We start from the raw sequence: 22,649 nt of genomic DNA on the forward strand, positions 1-22,649 counted from the left end.
CATTGCCAGGAGTGTCTTGACCACATGCTTAATTAATTGGAACAACTTGGTCACCATCATCTTAATCACTGTATGCTTGAACAAAGCAGGAATCATACAGTCATGTTCATCCATATTCTTATTTGGAAGAATCTGACAAGGATTGATTTGTCCTAGAAGGTTCTGAGACTGCTCATTGGCAGAATGTATGATCCATTAACAGGCTGCATGGAAGCAACTCCTTTAAAATGCATTGACCACATTTTTAATGAATGTGACAATTTGTTAGATGTCCACATCTTTATCCCTGGTTGCTTGAACCAGCAGGGTTCATACAGTCATGCTCATCTGTTTCTTCTTTTTGGAAGAGTCTGAAGAGGGCTATTTGCCTGGAAGGCTAACAGACTGCTCCTTGATAGAATAGATAACCCTTTCTCAGTGTAAGTGGAAACTTATTTTGAGTGAATTGCCTACTTATCTAATGAATGCCACAACCTGGAAGTTGTCGTCATTCTCATCTTTGGTTGCTTGAACAAAACAAGATTCACACAGTCATGCTCATCCGCATCTTCTTTTTTGAAGCGCCTGAAGAGGGCAGTTTTGGTTGGGGTAGCTCTGAGACTGCTCATTGCCAGAATAGATAATCCTATTTCACAGGGTTTTGCCTGGCGATTAACACAAACATTAAAAACAAAATTCAATGCAGTAGAAATTTGCTTGGTAACAAATTCTGAAGGGTTAACTACACCTAAAGGGAGGCTGATCCTGCAGCTTCCATCTACAGCCCTGAGATTTCACCAGGTGGTTAATGATGAAAAAGTTTTGTTCAGAAGAGCAACAAAAGGTAGGAATCTGCAACAGAATTACAATAGCATTCTGCAATGTACACAAACCATCCAAGGGAATAGTTGACATCATAAAGACCTTATCTTTTGCTTTCTTTTTTTTTGGTTGATAAACTGGAGAGCACAAAAAATATAAATGATTTCTTATACTTCAACAGGCAATAGCTGGTTACAGTAGTCATCCACAGGTGACTCCTCTGCCTTCTCTGAGAATGCTGTTTTTTTTTGGGTCTAATGACACAATAGTAAAGCAAACATGAGAAGCCACCAACGGTTTAATGCTATATGTGAACAGACAAAGTATTACTTTGAGCACCTGGTATGCAGAATACTACCTGTGGGGAGCTCAGGGTGTGCATTAGCACAAAAATACCTAGCAATGCAGCATTCATTTGGATACAAAGCATTTTTAAATTTAGCTCACTCAATCTCTGCTGTACCTAGGGGAGATTCTGCTAACTAGGGTTGCCACCTCATCCCTTTAAAACCAAACACATATTAATTACACAGGTTCTGTGCCTGATTAAGGTGGTAATTAAAATCACTCAGTGCCTTATCTGCATTAAATTAGCATCGGAACCTGTGCAATTAATATGTGTTCAGTTTTAAAGGAATAAGGTGGCAACCCTACAGTTAAATACAGCTATACAGCTGCCAAATGTACATGGACTCCAAACAAGGCTGTTAGCCATGATGAAAGCTGCCCTGAGGACCAGCAGAGGGGCTCCCTGGATTATGGGTTATTTAGCTGGTACACCATGGACCGTGTCCAATCTAAACCCAAACGCATTTTGGCATCCAGCCATTTAGATCAGCCAGGTAAAGGAGCACTCCTAGGTCCTGCACATAGGAGGAGAAAAGAAGAACGCCAAGGCTGCAGGTGGGCTCAAATTTATGAGTTAGGTCCTGGAAGGATGGGGGGGGGGCATACCTGCTGGGGGCAATACCTGCTGTGCTGACATGGAGCCATCAGGGCTGTTTTAGGTGGAGTTTAGTAGGGTTCTCAGTAAAACTGTCAATTGTAAATAAGAGATAATTACACAAGGTGGCATACACCCTGTTGGACTTAACTCATTGTAAACCACCACATATTAAATAATAGCGTCACTTCTAGTGTTCTTTAATTATCTAGCCCAGGGCTCCTCAACCAGGGTTCCAAGGCACCCTAGGGTTCCTCCAGAGGTTGCTAGAGGTTCCTTGAGCAATAAGCAAGTTCCCTTTGGCACCATTGATCCTTTAAGCTATGTGTAAGAGGGTAATTCTTCACAATATTCACAAGTGTACGGAGCAATCTTCCCACTGATAATAACAATAATGTATCATGAGTTGTAGATAAAGTAATTTTTATCAGGTGTTCCCTGAGACCTAAAAGTTATTTCAAGGTTCCCTATGTGTTGAAAAGGTTGAGGAAGGCTGATCTAGCCAATCAGAAGACTTTGGGTGCTTGGCAATACGTGCTGGGAGAATTGTCTCTTCCTAGGCCTTTGGGTCTAGGGGTTGGAAAGAAGCAGTGTTCTTTTTACCTGGGTGTTATCCTTGAAGATACTTACTGCTGGAGGCTAAGGGCCTGCAGGAAGCAACTGTGACTACCGACCACATGGGATGTAGTAGGTGACTGGTTCAGTGAGGAGTATACACAGGAACCATCTCAGCTGTCCTGCCTTGAAATATCAGGTTGAGATACCACTAGAACCTTAAAGAGGAGTTCCAGGCTCCCCCAATAAATTAAACTCAGCAGCTACACTAGACCTACCCAAATGGAATAAAAATATATTTGAAATATATTTTTAAAATATTCTTCCCAAACATATTGACATATATTTGAAACACTACAATTTTGGCAGTATTCAATATATTTTAATACATATACCGTATTTTTCGCTCCATAAGACGCACTTTTTTCCCCCTAAAAAAGGGAGGAAAATGTCAGTGCGTCCGGTCCGGTATTTCCGTCACCGCCACTGTGTCAGAATACCGGGCCGGCCGCTCAGCTCTTCTCTGCTGCAGGACCTTACCTGTCACAGCTGGGTGTTCACACTAAAGGGAGGACAACTCCGTGGAAGTGGGAGCGGGTACCTGTCAAATTCAGGTACCTGCTGCCCCCTCCCTCCCCAAAGGTCCGCAGTCTCTTGGTCATCCCCTGTACTGTCTGCAGTCTCTGGTCCTCCCCTGTACTGTCTGCAGTCTCTGGTCATCCCCTTTACTGTCTGCAGTCTCTGGTCATCCCCTGTACTGTCTGCAGTCTCTGGTCATCCCCTGTACTGTCTGCAGTCTCTGGTCATCCCCTGTACTGTCTGCAGTCTCTGGTCATCCCCTGTACTGTCTGCAGTCTCTGGTCATCTCCTGTACTGTCTGCAGTCTCTGGTCATCTCCTGTACTGTGTCCGCTGTCTCTGGTCATCTGTACTGTGTCCACAGTCTCTTGTCATTCCCTGTACTGTGTCCGCAGTCTCTTGTCATCTCTTGTACTGTGTCCGCAGTCTCTGGTCCTTCTCATGTGCTGTGTCCGCAGTCTCTGGTCCTTCTCCTGTGCTGTGTCCGCAGTCTCTGGTCCTTCTCCTGTGCTGTGTCCGCAGTCTCTGGTCCTTCTCCTGTACTGTGTCCGCAGTCTCTGGTCCTTCTCCTGTACTGTGTCCGCAGTCTCTGGTCCTTCTCCTGTACTGTGTCCGCAGTCTCTGGTCCTTCTGTACTGTGTCCGCAGTCTCTGGTCATCTCCTGTACTATGTCTGCAGTCCATCGGTTCAGAATATTTTTTCCTTTGTTTTTCTCCTCTAAAACCTAGGTGCATCTTATGGTCAGGTGCGTCTTGTGGAGCGAAAAATACGGTATATACAGTATATATATATATATATATATATATAATAGTATATTTATAAAATGTTGAAATGAATTTTTTATATATTCTTCAGATTTTTTTTAACATATAAAAAAGTAATTTTAACATAGATTTTTACATATATATGTAAATGCCTTCCAAAAATGTTGATTAAATGTATTTTTAAAGACATACTGTATATTTGAAAATGTATTTTTTAAAATATTTTTAATGTATTTTATATATATAAATATATATTGAATATGGCCAAACTTGTAGTATTTCAAATATATGTCAATATATTTGGGAAGAATATTTTTTAAATATATTTAAACTATATTTTTCTTCCATGTGGGTAGACCCTTGTCTGTCCAGGGGTCCAGCGCTAGTTCTTCACTAGCCTCCAGGTTCCTGGCGCTAGCATTGCAAGCACTACTACTGCGCATGCATAAGTTGCACTGTGCCTTGTGATTGGTCCCGTAGTCTCCTGGGACCTGTGAAGTGTCCCAGCAGACTGCAGGAGGAGGGGGGGCTGAACATGTGCTCAGTTTTCTGTGACAAACTGAGCTGGAAGTCGGAGCAGGTACCTGTCAATACATTTTTTCTCAAGCTCTATGCAGAGTTCTAAAAAAATCAGTCAACTAGCTACATGATCAGGAAGATGAGAATCCCTGGATACCTTATACAATTGTACTGTTGCCATGAATATAGTAAAGCAATTCTAAAAAATTCTGCCTGGCAAAGGCAAAAAAATGTACAAAAATAAAGAAAATAACATGGAAAGGTATGCCATAAGAAGCAGTTCTGTTTTTCTTAAGTTTTTTAGATCTGCTCTACAGGTAAATATGAAAACAGCAACGACAGAAGTGCCTGCATTACAAGACTAGCTGTGTACATTTACAAATCCTTTGGGAGTAATTACAGTTCATATATATGATCTGCTTTTCTGAAGTTCTGCTTCAACTGAAGTGTTGTGATACACATTCAATGTATTGGTTTGAATTATATTATATTTATTACACCAATTTCTGGAAGAAAGATTGCTATTAGGTTAGCCTGGGCTGTATACCCATAGTAGACTGAGAGAAAGCTGCAATGGTGGCAAAGTAAATGAGAAAAAACCCGCTATCCTGCACAATAAATATATATATATATATACAGTCAGGTCCATAAATATTGGGACATCAACACAATTCTAACATTTTTGGCTCTATACACCACCACAATGGATTTGAAATGAAACAAACAAGATGTGCTTTAACTGCAGACTGTCAGCTTTAATTTGAGGGTATTTACATCCAAATCAGGTGAATGGTGTAGGAATTACAGCAGTTTGCATATGTGCCTCCCACTTGTTAAGGGACCAAAATTAATGGGACAATTGGCTTCTCAGCTGTTCCATGGTCAGGTGTGTGTTATTCCCTCATTATCCCAATTACAATGAGCAGATAAAAGGTCCAGAGTTCATTTCAAGTGTGCTATTTGCATTTGGAATCTGTTGCTGTCAACTCTCAAGATGAGATCCAAAGAGCTGTCACTATCAGTGAAGCAAGCCATCATTAGGCTGAAAAAAACAAAACAAACCCATCAGAGAGATAGCAAAAACATTAGGCATGGTCAAAACAACTGTTTGGAACGTTCTTAAAAAGAAGGAACGCACTGGTGAGCTCAGCAACACCAAAAGACCCGGAAGACCACGGAAAACAACTGTCGTGGATGACTGAAGAATTCTTTCCCTGGTGAAGAAAACACCCTTTACAACAGTTGGCCAGATCAGGAACACTCTCCAGGAGGTAGGTGTATGTGTGTCAAAGTCAACAATCAAGAGAAGAATTCACCAGAGTGAATACAGAGGGTTCACCACAAGATGTAAACCATTGGTGAGCCTCAAAAACAGGAAGGCCAGATTAGAGTTTGCCAAATGACATCTAAAAAGCCTTCACAGTTCTGGAACAACATCCTATGGACAGATGAGACCAAGATCAACTTGTACCAGAGTGATGGGAAGAGAAGAGTATGGAGAAGGAAAGGAACTGCTCATGATCCTAAGCATACCACCTCATCAGTGAAGCATGGTGGTGGTAGTTTCATGGCGTGGGCATGTATGGCTGCCAATGGAACTGGTTCTCTTGTATTTATTGATGATGTGACTGCTGACAAAAGCAGCAGGATGAATTCTGAAGTGTTTCGGGCAATATTATCTGCTCATATTCAGCCAAATGCTTCAGAACTCATTGGACGCAGCTTCACAGTGCAGATTGACAATGACCCAAAGCATACTGCAAAAGCAACCAAAGAGTTTTTTAAGGGAAAGAAGTGGAATGTTATGCAATGGCCAAGTCAATCACCTGACTTGAATCCGATTGAGCATGCATTTCACTTGCTGAAGACAAAACTGAAGGGAAAATGCCCCAAGAACAAGCAGGAACTGAAGACATTTGCAGTAGAGGCTTGGCAGAGCATCACCAGGGATGAAACCCAATGTCTGGTGATGTTTATGTGTTCCAGACTTCAGGCTGTAATTGACTGCAAAGGATTTGCAACCAAGTATTAAAAAGTAAAAGTTTGATTTATGATTATTATTCTGTCCCATTACTTTTGATCCCTTAACAAGTGGGAGGCACATATGCAAACTGTTGTAATTCCTACACCGGTCACCTGATTTGGATGTAAATACCCTCAAATTAAAGCTGACCGTCTGCAGTTAAAGCACATCTTGTTCGTTTCATTTCAAATCCATTGTGGTGGTGTATAGAGCCAAAAATGTTAGAATTGTGTTGATGTCCCAATATTTATGGACCTGACTGTATATATACACAGTGGGGCAAAAAAATATATAGTCAGCCACCAATTGTGCAAGTTCTCCCACTTAAAAAGATGAGAGAGGCCTGTAATTGGCATCATAGGTAGACCTCAACTATGAGAGACAAAATGAGAAAAAAATCCAGACAATCACATTGGCTGATTTGGAAAGAATTTATTTGCAAATTATGGTGGAAAATAAGCATTTGGTCACCTACAAACAAGCAAGATTTCTGGCTCTCACAGACCTGTACCTTCTTCTTTAAGAGGCTCCTCTGTCCTGCACTCATTACCTCTATCAATGGCATCTGTTTGAACTTGTTATCAGTATAAAAGACACCTGTCCACAACCTCAAACAGTCACACTCCAAACTCCACTATGGTGAAGACCAAAGAGCTGTCGAAGGACACCAGAAACAAAATTGTAGACCTGCACCAGGCTGGGAAGACTGAATCTGCAATAGGCAAGCAGCTTGGTGTGAACAAATCAACTGTGGGAGCAATAATTAGAAAATGGAAGACATACAAGACCACTGATAATCTCCCTCGATCTGGGGCTCCATGCAAGATCTCACCCCGTGGGGTCTAAATGATCACAAGAACGGTGAGCAAAAATCCAAGGACCACACGGGGGGACCTAGTGAATGACCTGCAGAGAGCTGGGACCAATGTAACAAAGGCTACCATCAGTAACACACTACGCCGCCAGGGACTCAGATCCTGCAGTGCCAGACGTGTCCCCCTGCTTAAGCCAGTACATGTCCGGGCCCATCTGAAGTTTGCTAGAGAGCATTTGGATGATCCAGAAGAGGACTGGGAGAATGTCATATGGTCAGATGAAACCAAAATAGAACTGTTTGGTAGGAACACAACTCGTCGTGTCTGGAGGAGAGAGAATGCGTAGTTGCATCCAAAGAACACCATACCTACTGTGAAGCATGGGGGTGGCAACATCATGCTTTGAGGCTGTTTCTCCGCAAACTGATCCATGTACAGGACAGAATGAATGGGGCCATGTATCGTGAGATTTTGAGTGCAAACCTCCTTCCATCAGCAAGGGCATTGAATATGAAACGTGGCTGGGTCTTCCAACATGACAATGATCCCAAACATACCGCCCAGGAAACGAAGGAGTGGCTTCGTAAGAAGCATTTCAAGCTCCTGGAGTGGCCTAGCCAGTCTCCAGATCTCAACCCCATAGAAAACCTTTGGAGGGAGTTGAAAGTCCGTGTTGCCCAGCGATAGCCCTAAAACATCACTGCTCCAGAGGAGATCTGCATGGAGGAATGGGCCAACATACCAGCAACAGTGTGTGCCAACCTTGTGAAGACTTACAGGAAACGTTTGACCTCTGTCATTGCCAACAAAGGATATATAACAAAGTATTGAGATGAACCTTTGATATTGACCAAATACTTATTTTCCAGCATAATTTGCAAATAAATTCTTTCCAAATCAGCCAATGTGATTGTCTGGATTTTTTTTCTCATTTTGTCTCTCATAGTTGAGGTCTACCTATGATGCCAATTACAGGCCTCACTCATCTTTTTAAGTGGGAGAACTTGCACAATTGGTGGCTGACTAAATACTTTTTTCCCACACTGTATATATATATGTATATAGCTCAGGCTCTCCTCTGCAGCTTGAAAGAAATAATATAATAAGTATATAAGTTATTGCTGTGTGATAACATCTTATTTTCAAGGATATTGTATTGAAGTTATTAATACAATGGTATTTTGGCTCTAGATATTATGTTAGAATTATATTGCAAGAATCAATGCAAAGTATCAAAATCCAAGTGAAAATTATTTCTGTTTCTTGGACTGCACTGTAGTCTAGCATGGTCAACTGCTAAAACATGAATTCAGTTATTATATGGCTATAGTTGTATCTATAGCCCATTATCTATAAAATGAATTGAAGTAGTATTAAACCGTCAGCATTTCACTGCTGAACACATTGGGCACAATAAAATAAAATAAACATTCCCCAATAAACTATTTGTTAAAATTCTTATCCCAACACTTGCAGTTTACGACTTTCAATGCTGCTGGCTCTGACTTTCTCTCTGCAACTTTCCTGAACTTCCAGTCTGCCCGTGAAAGAGATAATAGAAGACAGTGCTGTTTCCTATCAATTTATTAGCTCAGGCCTCACACACTAGGTGTCAAAAAGCCACTTATAAGGGGTGTTTGACTTTTACTTTTTTCTGCCGCTAAACGCATCTCTATGTTAGCCTATCTGTCCATGCACAGATAGGCGTTTACAGACGTTTAAAGGAAGGGGAGTTTAGGGGCAGAAACAAAAACAGGACCAGTGCATTTCGGAGAGGACCATTTTATAAAAAAAAAGTTTCACACGTCTAAACACAGGTAAATGCATGTAAATGTGCTTCAGTGTTAGGTGCGTTTAGCGCTTGAGCGTTCATTCATTTCAGTGATCAGCCAATGAAATTAATGAATGCCAAAATGCTTGACATGCCTGATTGAACTTAAATGAGCCTTTGAAAAAAAGTGGCTTTAGGCGCCTTTTTAATGCTGCTTACTCCTGCCAGAAGAAAAGAGTTTAGAAGAGTTGCAATGTGCATGAGGTCTTAGGGAGGGGAGGGAGAAAGAGGAAGGAGGAGCAGAGGAGTGCCTTTCCATCTTAGGCTATAGGGCTGTGTGTTTCTATTGATGCAGACAGACTCTAGACATCCAGGCACAGCTCTAGTCCCTGTATGCAAGGATGGCCCTATAGGATGCTAAATGAGGATCCACCCTAAAACAGGAAATATGTGGAAAAATAGGCAAGGATTGAAAAAAAGGAGCCGTATACTCCGTAAATAATTAAATCAGCTGCTGCAACTAAAAGTGATTGTAAAGGCAGATTTTTTATTTTTTAAAAATAGCAAACATGTCATACTATGTGAATTATAAAGCTGAGTTCATGTGAGCTACTATGGTGTATTTATTATGTGAAAAATTATTGTATATCTAAAATATCTATATCTCCAATATGTATATATATAAACACTACTTTGAATGGAGTGCTATACATTTTTTACATATAGTTGTATGTGTTATAAAAAATATTTTTTCAAACATAAAAATATAATTAATAAAAATAATATTAATAATTAAGTGGATCACCTACACACCATACACACTCATAATTTTGTGTCACTGTAATCAAAAACAAATACAAAACGTGTTGTGCTCCACTAATATATGTGTAAAGTATACTCAATGGACTTATTCATAAACAATATAAAATCCAAAGTATTTTCAATAAATTATAAATAACATATGTGAATCCAACTTTCGTGTGCAGTCCTTCTGAAACTGCATGGTTATTTTAAACACAATCCGTGCTTATTTAGGTGTCTTCCTCTAGTGAAACATAAATAAGTCCACAAAAACGTTTGCTTATGTGCTCCTTCACCAGTGTGCGCTCACCTGACTTGTATGACCAAACCGTTACGTTTTTGAGGTTTTTGACCCCACTTAATAGTTTGGTCATATAAATCAGGTGAGCGCACACTGGTGAAGGAGCACATAAGTAAACATTTTTGTGGACTTCTTTATCTTTCACTAGACTAGAGGAAGACACCTAAATTGTGAGATTGCGTTTAAAATAGGTACGCAGTTTCAGGACTGCACAGGAAAGTTGGACTCACATATGTTTATAATTTATTGAAAATACTTTGAATTTTATATTGTTTATAAATAAGTCCGTTGAATATATTTCACACTTATTAGTGGAGCGTGACACGTTTTGTATTTGTTTTTAGCTATGTAAAATGGTTTTGCACAGAGCAGCCCCAATCCTCCTCTTCTCGGGTCCCTGACGCTCCTGGGTCCTACCCTCACCAAGTGCCTCCATCACAAGCTGCTTGCTCTGGGGACACTTGTGCTTTGCTCGCTCCCGAGCCAACTCTGTGGCTAGGCCCAGCTCCCACCTCACTGGCTGTGATTGACAGCAGCAGGAGCCAATAGGTCTTGCAGCTGTCTCTAAACCAATGAGGAAGGAGAGAGCCAAGAGAGACTCTACCCTCATGCACATCATCACTGGATCAAGATTAGGCTTTTGTAAGTATAATGGTGGGATGGGGCGGGAGCTGCATATCATTTTTTTTTACTTTGCTGCATAGAATGTACAAAGGTAAAAAACCTTCTGCCTTTAAAACCACTTGAATGTATAATATCACTTGAATACAACTGTCCTACAAATAAAATCATCTTTTTATTTTTTTTTCCATCTGTTACTATAGTCTAAAGCTTATGTACAGTGCAGTGTGCTTTTGGGTTGGCTTCCTTAAAAATATGTGCGTTTCCACTTGCTATCTGCAGTTGTTGTATTCCTTTCTGTCCAGAATATATACAGTATATTATTTTATTTCAGAGATATACAAATGTAGTGCTAAATCATTGTCAGGAAATTTGTTAGGACTACAGAACACCTTCCTTTCTTCTCATCTCAGGAACATAGGGAGGGTGGATACGGGAGAGCTCAGGAAGTTTCAGCACACATGACTTCTGTCAAGATCCTCTGATTTAGGCTCAGTTCACAGTAATGCAATGCAATTTTGGCATGATTTTCAGTGTGATTATGTAGTGCAACTTTGATGTGACTTGGTTGCATTTTTGCATATTCCTTTTCCAAAGTAGCACTGTTTTTTGGAATTGCACAATGCTGATTGCATTTATGTAACTAATAATAATGTGATTTCCCTTGTCATGTGATTCTGTGCGGCTCAAATTGCACATTAGTGTGAATGGAGCCTTAACAAAACGCTTTCAATTGTATATTTAGCAAACCAAATAAGAGACGTTCATTGTCAAGGCAACCATACATAACAAGATTTTCCCTTGTTCTACCTACAGGATGAATGAGAGAAAATCATTTGATTATACCATGCATGCTAACAGTGTGGAGTCTCCACTGCCAGCTATTGTATTCGGGTGGTTGCAGCACCCATGGCTGTCTGAGCGCACTGATGAACAGTGACTGCATTTGATAGGATGCAGTTACTGTACAGTTAATAAATGTCCACCAATATTCCAATTTTCAATCAACTTTTGTTGAACCTGGGTTGTACCCACAGGGCCATCCATGGCTCAAATTTTAGATAATTTAGTAGGAATCATCTGAAATTTGAGCTGTCCTTGGGGGCATTAGGGTTTTCCAGGGATAGGTGTTTTGTGTTTTTATTCGCTTGTATTCTCTTCCTATTAGGACAGAAATGTTGATTCAAGCTGTTAGACTCCTCCAAGTCTGACCACTCTCCTGTCTAAACACAGGACTGATATCTATCACTGAGTTTGTACTGCTGGAGTATAGTGACAATGACGGTTAAAGCATTAGGGGTTTTTTGTGTAATCCTGACAGCACCTTTGTTGAATGTTTTGAGTATCTGGTATAAGAACTGATGTCAGGCAGCTAATAAGACACCTAAAATTCAGAATGTCAATCTGCTCATAAAAGGGAGGGAGTACATGGACATAATAAAATGTAATCCCTGAGAGCTACTGTATATCTGCATAATTAGAACAATGTATCACAGATGTTCCTGTTGATGACTTCTGTTTAGGTAGGAAGAAAGAAGACTCCAGCAATTATTATCCTTGCTTGGTGTGTATATGTAGCACTAGATATTTACTTCCTAAGCCCTCCAAGTATCACAATACTGCATACAGTAAGTGCACCGAGCAGCATAATGCAGCGGTAGAGGCCAAAGGTCCCCCTTTCATTTAGGAGAGCCTTTTTTATCCTTTGATAGCACATCACAACACTAGTAATATAAATACAGGCGTACCTCGGTTTACGAATTTAATGTGTTCTGTGGGACTTTTCGTATTGCGAAAAATTCGTAAACCGAAATGCAGTTTCCAATAGGAATGCACCGAAAACCAATTAATCTGTTCCGGAGGTCAGAAAAAAGTTTAAAAAAAGTCTTTTATCTGTTCAAAACTCTTTATAACGTGCACTTTAAAGGCATAAATACTGTACAGGGACATGATTAAAAAAAAATTTGTAAATGCATTGAAAACCAATTAATCCGTTTCAGAGGTCAGAAAATAGTAAAAAAAAGTCTTATTTGTTCAAAACTCTTTATAAAATGAACTTTAAAGGCATAGTACTGTACAGGGACATGATAAATAAAAAATTGTAAATGCATTGAAAACCAATTAATCCATTCGTATTGTGAAAAAAAATTTTAAACCGAGGCATTATTTTCGATGGATTTTCATTTGTAAACCGAAAATTACGTTAACCAAGGCGTTCGTAACCCGAGGTAAGCCTGTATGTATAAATTATCAGCATGATTTTAAGGCAAGATTAAGGCAGATCAGGGCAGACAGGAATTGAGATGAAGAAGGCTTTTTCATAGGTGTACAGTCACAAAATATAGACTGACATTGGGCATTCTTGCGTGAGTCTCTGACATGCTTACAAATGCATTAGTGTTATCCTGAATGGTCAGTGAGTTACCATGCCTTGCAGCGACCTGGGAAAGGGTAATGAGTGGAGGATTTTTAAAGATTCATTTATATATATATTTTTTTGACTCCTTAAATATCATAAGATCTTCCTGCCAACAGATTTCTGTTCAGCCAGCCTTGTAATGTGCACATTTATGGAATAAAACCTTAGCAAGGAAGATAAGTCCACGATTTACTCATCCAGCCTTAAAACTTTCAAGGTCACCTCCCTGCTGACCGTACAGAGCTGATGATTCATTATCTGGTGGGGAGGCTGGAGCAGACAGATGACAATAGAAGCTTCAAAGCAGAACAAAAAAAACACAGAAGTCATGTCCTTTGTAGTGTTAAGAGGTGTGCAACACAAGACTGGCTGAACAGAATTACAAAGCCATTTGCACACAATACACTTCACATATATGCCCTTGCAGAGAGGTCCCCTATGGCTATGTCTATTGCAACGGGATACTTAACACTTGATAAGACACTCAACAACCGTTTCACATGGTGAAGACTTTGAAAGAGTTTTTTTTAGAAGAGAAAAGTTAGAGCCTATACACATCAACCATGTTATAACATGGCCTCTAGTGTATGCTGTGCTGTGATGAATAAATCACATTGCACTGTTTACATTTTATCTTGTATAACTTTATTAAAATACCAAAATTACATCCTATTCTTCTTTATGCACTGCAGCATGTTGTGATACATTGTGAGCATTGGTGAAAAAAAAGTAGGGCATTACCTTGTCAGTGTGGCGGGCTGCATTGGGCAAAGGTTGCCAAGCTCAATGCAATACATTTTGGTATTACTGGGCCCTTCCAAGGTAAAATTAAAGATTAGAAAGTAGAGTCATTAGTATGCAAGGAGACCCTTCGAAATGGTTCAGTTTTTAAGGATTTGGTCTGTTGACCAAAAATGAAGACTTTTAAGCCCCTATTCTGAACAGCTGAAATATAGGACCTGACCGAACATAAACATTTTACTTAAGAATTTGAACAGCAGCACAAGATTAATTACGAGAGACATTCATTTCTGCTATCTTGGAACACTTTATCAGCTTGACCTCTAGACTCATAATTACCTCACCATAAATCAAGAAAAATAACTGTCTCTATGTTCCACAACAAGACATGGGAATGCAGGCCGCACATACTCCCTCCCCTGAATACTACTACCTATAAATAAATAATGACACAAAACGCTTTTGTTGGCATAAATTTTGGTCGTGGCACTTTTATTGGTGTAATACTCAAATAATATATAATATCTTTAAAATGTTCTTATTATTTTTATATACTACTGAATGTTAACATCCAAAACTGAATTGCTCAGCCATTAAGGACTCGAGCATAGTATAAATAAAATACAACACAAGTCCCCCCTTTTTTTGCCGAAAGGGTGACAAACCACATAAAGTGCCATGCGAGAAGGGCTGGGAGGGTGGGGAGCTGACCAACTGGCACAATTCCTCCTCAGGCGGTTCCTTATATAATAAGCCCCTAATTCTAGAACTTTCCCTGGGTCACGTGGGTTACTTTTCTTCCCGCTCAAACTCCTGCAGTTTCTTAAAGGGACACTAACCTTTAATTTACGTTTCCCTGTGATTAATTAAACCTATTAACAACCCTATAATCAATTAGAGGGAGAGGCGGCCGCATGCCCATGTAAGTGGGCACATATTTTGTGCCCCCTTTTAACATTCCAAGAATATAGAAGGAAACAATTAGTTTTAATAATATCTTTCTGCAAATTAATTCAAGTAAGTGAACCGGTTATTATAAAAGAACCTAACATTAGTATACAAGCGCTTAGTAATTTCATTTAATCTTTAGTAAATTACATGATAATTATTTTTCTTTAACACACTATGGATCACAACAAACAACAGATCACTAGAAAGCTGCCACATTCTACAATCTGCAAAGATTCCATATCATTGTGTATGTATTTAAAGTAGAGATTTTTCAGATTAGGCAGAAAAGGGGATAAAATAGTCACTAAAATGATTTCTTATCTGACTTCTAGAAAAGGAAACCTGCTGTTGCTGACTTCTCATGCTGCAAATGCTAATCACCTGGTTTGACTGAGCTACTTAGAAATGATTTGATTGAAAAAAAATCTAGCTGCTTTTTTCCCTTTAATTTGAGGGTGTGGATTTTTTGGGAGTGGGTATACATAGTGAAAGCTGTCAGGAATGTAAAAAAGGCATACCTGCAAATAAAAATGAGTAGAATAGTCCCTAAAATGACTGTGTATTTGACTGCTTGAAAAGACCAGCCATGTGGGGATTGTGTTGTTTTCACTGAGTCGTCAGGTTTATAGATGTATGACTCATAGAATTATCAGACTTCTAGACTGGACTTTTGAAAAGGAGCAGTGAAAGCCCAATTCTGGGCTGAACTATAAATCGTAGAGGGGCTATGGCAAAAAAAAAAAAAGAGCACGGTTTCATGACCCACTCCATGAGAGGTCTTCACTATAAAGTTCTTCATTCACAACGTGCAGAGAGTGGCACTGGTATCACCATCTCAGCACTGCTTTCTGCATCAATAAAGGCCACCCAGTTCGGAGAAGATGGGGAGATGAAAAGGACCCTGTGGTGTCGTGTGACCAGCCTGAAGAGGTAAGTATAAAAACAACCTAAAATACACCTGGGGGCAGCTAGATTTTATATGCTCAGGCTCAGCTTTCAGTCTGGAAGTGTTATATCATTGTGTAGTACTTCAAAACCAGAAGCTGAGCTTGGGAATATAAAATATGGCTGCTCCCATGTACATATATAGTTATAAACTTTAAATAGAAACAATGCTTTAACGATAAAGTGAAAGGTAAGTCAAAACTAAGCTTAAATCTACTTGCATGCCCATTCAAAGACTATTCTGTCTACCCTGTAACAGTAAAGATGTCTATACTTACCTATTTTGAAATCTCTCCGGTCCAGTCACATGATTGGGTCCCAGAACCAGCTTCAATGTAGAGAAGAGATAGCCAACAATAGATGCCCTATAGTAAGCCTATGGGTGACTTCATCACATAGGCTCTGCAGCTGTTGTTGGTGATTTCTCCTCTACACAGAAGCTGGCGCTGGAGAGATCGTGTGATGGGATTGGACAACTTCAAAAATGGTAAGTATAGACATCTTTCTTTTTACCGGGTAGATAGAATACCCTCAGAATGGGGTGAGAGTATATTTAAGCTTAGTTAGGTGTTGACTTGCCTTCCACTTCAACACATTTAAAGTATTATTCACTTCAAGCAGATATCTGCTATTTACATATCTAAAAAAAAAACTATACTAGGCTTATAATATAACCTGTATGGAAGGAGTTAGCACAAACAAATCCTTTATGGGGGTGCCATGCATATATTTAATCATCTTAATAAGTTGCAATTTAAAAAAAACAGGCCACCATTTAATTATACCAAAGTTCTTTCTTCCTATTGGCTGGTTCTGTTATAAGACTGGTTAAGCAATCACACTAAACCTTTTTAATGTCTTTCTTCTGGGTGAGCTGCTAGTTTAATATTTCCCTGGCTTGATAACACCATTAATGAGCTGGAAGTGAATAATGCACAAGATGCACCTATTGTGGAAATAATGAGAGCCAAGATAAGGCTGATGTATAAGAAGCTTTATTTAATCTGCACTCATGTGCTTATATGTAATTAAACAGGGCGCAGCTTGCATGTTTGGAAGTAATGAGAAAACTGATAAAATGTAGTTTGCTATAATATCATAGCATGAGCGAAGCATAAATAATAATATAAAATACCTTAAGACATCAGTTATATAATTTAATCTGAATTATGACAGCAGCGAAGCAGGAAAAGCCAGGACATCTTACTGCCATTAAACATGTAGTCATACACATTCTGTATTGTTTAGCTGCTAGAACTGGAGGTACAAGCTAGAAGTAACTGTAGTCACCATAGTGGTGTGAGACTCCAAAGGTATCCATCCAGTCATGACTGTTCCTCCTTTTTTACAGGCCGTGCTTTAACTATACATTTAAGGCCTCATGCTCACTGCAACTCTTCTAAACAGCTTGCTCCTGGCAGGAGAAATCAGCATTAAAAACATGCTTAAAGTCACGTTTTTTTCAAATGCGTTTAGACACGTCAAGCAATATGGCATTTATTCATTTCATTGGCCAGAATATTAATTTATTCTGGCCATTGACATGAATGAACACTCAAACGCTACACAGGTGCTTGTGGGGTGCCATTGAATGTATTTCTGTTGTTGTATTCATGTAGTTTGTTCAGGCTGCCCAGGATGGTAAGGGGTTGTGTCTAGACTCTTTCCGGGCTTTCTGAGTCCTGCACCCTTCTGTAACCCTAAATGCAAAGGGAAGGGCTCAGAGCTAAAGCTACCTGAATGGGAAATACAGAGAGGACAAGCCAAAGCATGTAATCAGCAACATCCAAGAGAGCCTACACATGGGATGCTAAGAAGGGGCTGCTGCATCATGTAGTCCCAGGCTCAGCTTAGGTAGGGTTGGAACTGTAAGACAGTTGTTTGGACATGATCACAAAAGAGTTTTCAGTAAAGTCTTTCAAAATGATCTGGTCTGAAGATATTCAAGGGATGCATAGTAACATGTGGCGTATCAGAAGAACAGAGCTTGTAAAGCACATATGGGATACAAAGTAAGGCCACTACGAAAGGTTGATTTGAAGGGGATCGTTGGAGTTAGAGAGAAGTTGCCACAGGTAACCAAGAACTGGTGGGAGTGTATAGCAGCCAGTCATGAAGTATAGTACCTGGCAAGTGTGACAGGCCCTCCCGCAGTGAGGGGGTCAGTGATCTGGCTCTCCCTCTAGTGGTCGGTTCCCCAAAGGTAACTGGGATCAATGGTATGGGAGAGTGAAGGAGTTAAGTGAGACAATGTATGAGGTCTGCACTAGTGCTTGGCAGGACCCCATTCTGTCACTGGGAGTAAAGTGGCAGAGGTATGCTGGACTGGTGGAGAGGGCACAGGTTCAGCAGTGTCCCTCCTAAATGCAACATACAATGAGGAAGGTGTGTAGTAACACAAGACAGTACACTTCACAGAGAATGTTCTGTACATTTAACTACTGCACACAGTGTATGGCTCATCTCTAAACCAGGGTAATATTATTATTTTTATACAGGATTTACAGTATATAGCACTATAAGGTTTGCCTTTCACATGATCACAGCCCCACCTGGTCCTGGGCATTGATGAGTGTGCACATGTTAGAAGGGTACTCCCATGTGTAAGGTGGGTAGGCCCCGTCCACACGCATTAGGCTTTTTTTGCACCAAAACACTGCTCTCCTGAACACACAAGCCCTGGGGTCTTTTTGCCACTAAACTCCTATTTAATATTATAGGGAGCTATATAGCGCTGACAATTTACACAATGCTTTACAAGTATATTGTACATTCACATTAGCCCTTAAAGAGATTACAATTTAAGGTCCCTAACTCAAATTCATACATACACATACTAGGGACAATTTAGTCAGAGCCAATTAACCTACCAACATGTCTTAGGGGTGCCAGAGTACCCAGAGGAAAGCCACAGGGAGAACATGCAAACTCCAGGAAGGTAGCGCAATGGTTGGGATTCAAACCGATGACTCTTGTGTTGCCAGGCAGAAGTGCTAACTGCTTAAGCACCGTGCTGCCCATCATTACATGGTCTGACATAGAGGGTTGTTTAGAGGCTGAAAAAATGTCAAATGCCCTTAAAAGCATTGTTTTTGGTGCCTAGTGTGTATGAGGCCCTATACTATACATGACTGTGGAAGTTCAGATTTTGTAGGTCATGTTATATCTAGTAGTAATTAGTCACATTCAACTGGACTTGTTCTGTAATGTTGAAGCCCTTTCATAGTTTATCAAAGTCACTTCTGCAGTTCTAAGTCAAGAAAATACCTCGATTTATTTTCAGTTAGAACTCTAATCACCATGAACTTGCAGATATTTGTGTTATTGACAACAATTCACAATTTCAACTATGTAATTTCAAGGATTAACACCTATGAAGCCTTCCTGACACCAAGGATAGGAATATGTAACTAGAACAGGGTGGTTCCACAGTTTTACACCTCCCATCATTTTGTTGGAAAATTATATCTACCTTTCCATGGTGATTGGAACAGGGTGTTGTATTTTTGGATTATCTATGCAGTCTTTAACCTTCTGGCTTTACTATATAGCCCTGTACATGCACAAATTGATATTTGTAGCTGTAAGAATAGTACCACTTTGGGGTTTAACGTATGTTTTAATATTTGTATGAATAAAGAATTCATATTTTATACTAATTGTTGGTTTTTGATATAGCCTCTAAAAGTTCCAATTAACAAAGGGGTTTCTTGGTTTTGAGTATATAATCAGGGATGTTGGATACCTACCTAGCACAATAGTCCATTCTAGTTCTGTTTCTAAATGAGTTTATTAAAATTCATCTTTAACTGATGTTTCCATAATAACTTGATATCTGATTGGTTGGTGTGGTTTACTGGTCTGACTACAGTAAACTGATAATCTGATAAATGATTGGCAAGTGTTATTGGACAATGCTGATTTGACCACAGTAAACCTATCTTATTGGTTGCTATGGAATAAGCAAGTTGCATTGATTTATTGAATAAAGGCAATTATTTGACAGTCTATATAAAAGGAATATGTTACATTGGTTTTGAATAGAAGAGAAGCAGTGTGGATACTGTGGTGCAAGAGTATGGTTCAGCATTAGTAACTGTGAACTGCAATCAGATTAATGATGTTGACCTAGACCAAGGACACACTTGCAATTAAAATAGAAAGTACATTTATAATGCTGCCATACATGGTTTCAAGTGATTTGTATTCTTTCTCTGCAATAATAAGGAGGCTTCTGTTGTGTTAAGAATGTGAACAAGATAAAATGACAGTCTATACATGGAAATGCGGCCTTAGGAAGAGATATATATTCTTACACTGGGTGCAGTGGGTTAAATCACTTTCAGACATTGGGCTTAAAGTAAACCTGTGCTTTACATGTGCAGGGCAGAGCAATAGGCTTACTTCTATGCAAGTCACCACAGACGCATATACAGTGGGGATCGAAAGTTTGGGCACCCCAGCTAAAAATTTGTATTAATGTGCATAAAGAAGCCAAGGAAAGATGGAAAAATCTCCAAAAGGCATCAAATTACAGATTAGACATTCTTATAATATGTCAACAAAAGTTAGATTTTATTTCCATCATTTACACTTTCAAAATAACAGAAAACAAAAAAATGGCGTCTGCAAAAGTTTGGGCACCCTGCAGAGTTAATATCTTGTACTGCCCCCTTTGGCAAGTATCACAGCTTGTAAATGCTTTTTGTAGCCAGCCAAGAGTCTTTCAATTCTTGTTTGAGGTATCTTTGCCCATTCTTCCTTACAAAAGTCTTCCAGTTCTTTGAGATTTCTGGGCTGTCTGTCAAGCACTGCGCTTTTAAGGTCTATCCATAGATTTTCAATAATGTTGAGGTCAGGAGATTGTGAAGGCCATGGCAAAACCTTCAGTTTACACCTCTTGATGTAATCCCCCGTGGATTTCGAGGTGTGTTTAGGATCATTATCCATTTGTAGAAGCCATCCTCTCTTTAACTTCAGCTTTTTCACAGATGGCATCAAGTTACCATCCAAAATTTGCTGAAATTTTATTGAATCCATTTTTCCTTCTATTCGTGAGATGTTCCCTGTGCCACTGGCTGCAACACAACCCCAAAGCATGATTGATCCAACCCCATGCTTAACAGTTGGACAGAGGTTCTTTTCATTAAATTCTGTGCCCCTTCTTCTCCAAACGTACCTTTGCTCATTCCGGCCAAAAAGTTCTTTTAAACCTCATCGGTCCACAGAACTTGTTTCCAAAATGCATCAGGCTTGTCTATATGTTCATTTGCAAAGTTCAAACGATGATTTTTGTGGTGAGGATGTAGAAGAGGTTTTCTTCTGATGACTCTTCCATGAAGACCATATTTGTACAAGTATCTCTTTATAGTGGAATAGTGTACCACAAGTCCAGTGTCTGCCAGATCTTTCTGGAGGGATCGTGCAGTCAAACGTGGGTTTTGAATTGTTTTTCTCACAATCCTGCGAGCTGTTCTGTCTGATATTTTTCTTGGTCTTCCAGATGTTGCTTTAACTTCCACTGTTCCTGATGACTGCCATTTCTTAATTACATTCTGAACAGAGGATATTGACATCTGAAAACGCTTTGCTATCTTCTTATAGCCTTCTCCAGCTTTGTGAGCGTCAACTATTTTCAGTTTCAGTTTTCTAGACAACTGCTTAGAAGAACCCATGGTGCTGATTGTTGGGGCAAGGTCAGATGAGTCTGGGCATTTAAAACCTTTGAGATTGACATAACCTGGTCTTCCCAGACGATGATTGAGAACAATCCATGACACTGGCAGGTCTCAGCTTGGCAAAGGGGGCAGTGCATGCTATAAATTCTGCAGGGTGCCCAAACTTTTGCAGACGCCATTTTTTTTGTTTTCTGTTATTTTGAAAGTGTAAATGATGGAAATAAAATCTAACTTTTGTTGACATATTATAAGAATGTCTAATCTGTAATTTGATGCCTTTTGGAGATTTTTCCATCTTTCCTTGGCTTCTTTATGCACATTAATACAAATGTTTAGCTGGGGTGCCCAAACTTTCGATCCCCACTGTACTTACCTTCTTATCAATCCATTCAGCCATTGGGAACAAAGTAAAGCTATGAGATGCTGACGTTATAACATACACAGGGCTATAGACTCCAGTGTGACAGTGCTACTTGGCCCAGCGATGTCACATGGAATGAGTCCCATCTATGCATCTCCATACCAGGATTATTCAGTATTTCTTTTGGTTCCTGGTGATACATGGCATGGTGGGGTAGTGAAGGAAATGTGATTATATGCTGCCATGGTGGAGGGAACTAAATGAACCATTTACTTTGCCCTTTAGGGCTCTCCACTTGTTTTGTAGTAGGGACATCCCTGGACATGCCTATAGAGAAAAGGAGCTGGACTGTTGTGGATCATAGAGGTAAAAGAGCCTGATGTGGTCAAAAGGGATGAAGCCTTGGTTTGTTTGGGGGTACACAGAGATATATTCTAACTTGTCCTTATGATATTTATTTTTATTTAATAAGAATAAAAACCGCTTTTCTTTCAAAACATTCCATCAACAGTGTCTTGGTGTATTATCAGTAACTATTACACTTCTTTCTCATTGCAGGTCCCAGTCAGTGGTAGAGCCTGGCACACTGATGCACGAGGACCACAGAGATAACGAGAACACCCAGCCGCTTCTTGCCCTGGACTGATCCCCCCCAGCATCATTGCAGTCACTGTAGATTCCACAGATGGGTCTTTTTTTTTCTTCTCACTCTGCAGAATATTCACCAGCTAATTGCACAAGGTGTCGCTGTGCAAAGACCTATTTAATTTCATAACCATAGTGCCAATAAACAGGATCAACTTTATAAATAACTGTGACGTTCTTTTACTGCCAAAAAGGACCCAGACAAAGTGCATTAGAGCTTTCCATGTTGTAAAATATATGCTGCCCTCTGCAAGGGAAATGTATTATAGCTGTCTTTTGGCTAGAAAAGGCTTACAGCTGAACTCCAGGCAAACAAAGACTTAGGTGGATATTATATATGGGAATTGTTTAACCTGCCAAAAGATTTCTAATTTCTAATAATAGAATTGGAATTCACTACTCCTGCCACACAGCACA

At 39.7% G+C, this 22,649-nt stretch overlaps 1 protein-coding gene across 2 annotated transcripts in view; it reads left to right on the forward strand.

The window, feature by feature from the left end:
* The window catches only part of CLVS1 (clavesin 1), a 154,452-nt gene extending 132,053 nt beyond the window's left edge, over positions 1-22,399 (forward strand). For both annotated transcript variants that reach the window (XM_089685316.1, XM_089685315.1), the window contains one exon: positions 22,146-22,399. In XM_089685316.1, the coding sequence (XP_089541442.1) occupies positions 22,146-22,233 (88 nt within the window). In that variant the 3' untranslated portion in view covers positions 22,234-22,399. The remainder of the gene's footprint in view (positions 1-22,145) is intronic.
* The last annotated feature ends 250 nt before the right edge of the window (positions 22,400-22,649 follow it).

Source organism: Staurois parvus, unplaced genomic scaffold (genome assembly GCF_062004578.1).
Source record: "Staurois parvus isolate SC_StPar_1 unplaced genomic scaffold, SC_StPar_1.0 ptg000371l, whole genome shotgun sequence".
Classification (NCBI taxonomy): Eukaryota; Metazoa; Chordata; class Amphibia; order Anura; family Ranidae; genus Staurois; species Staurois parvus.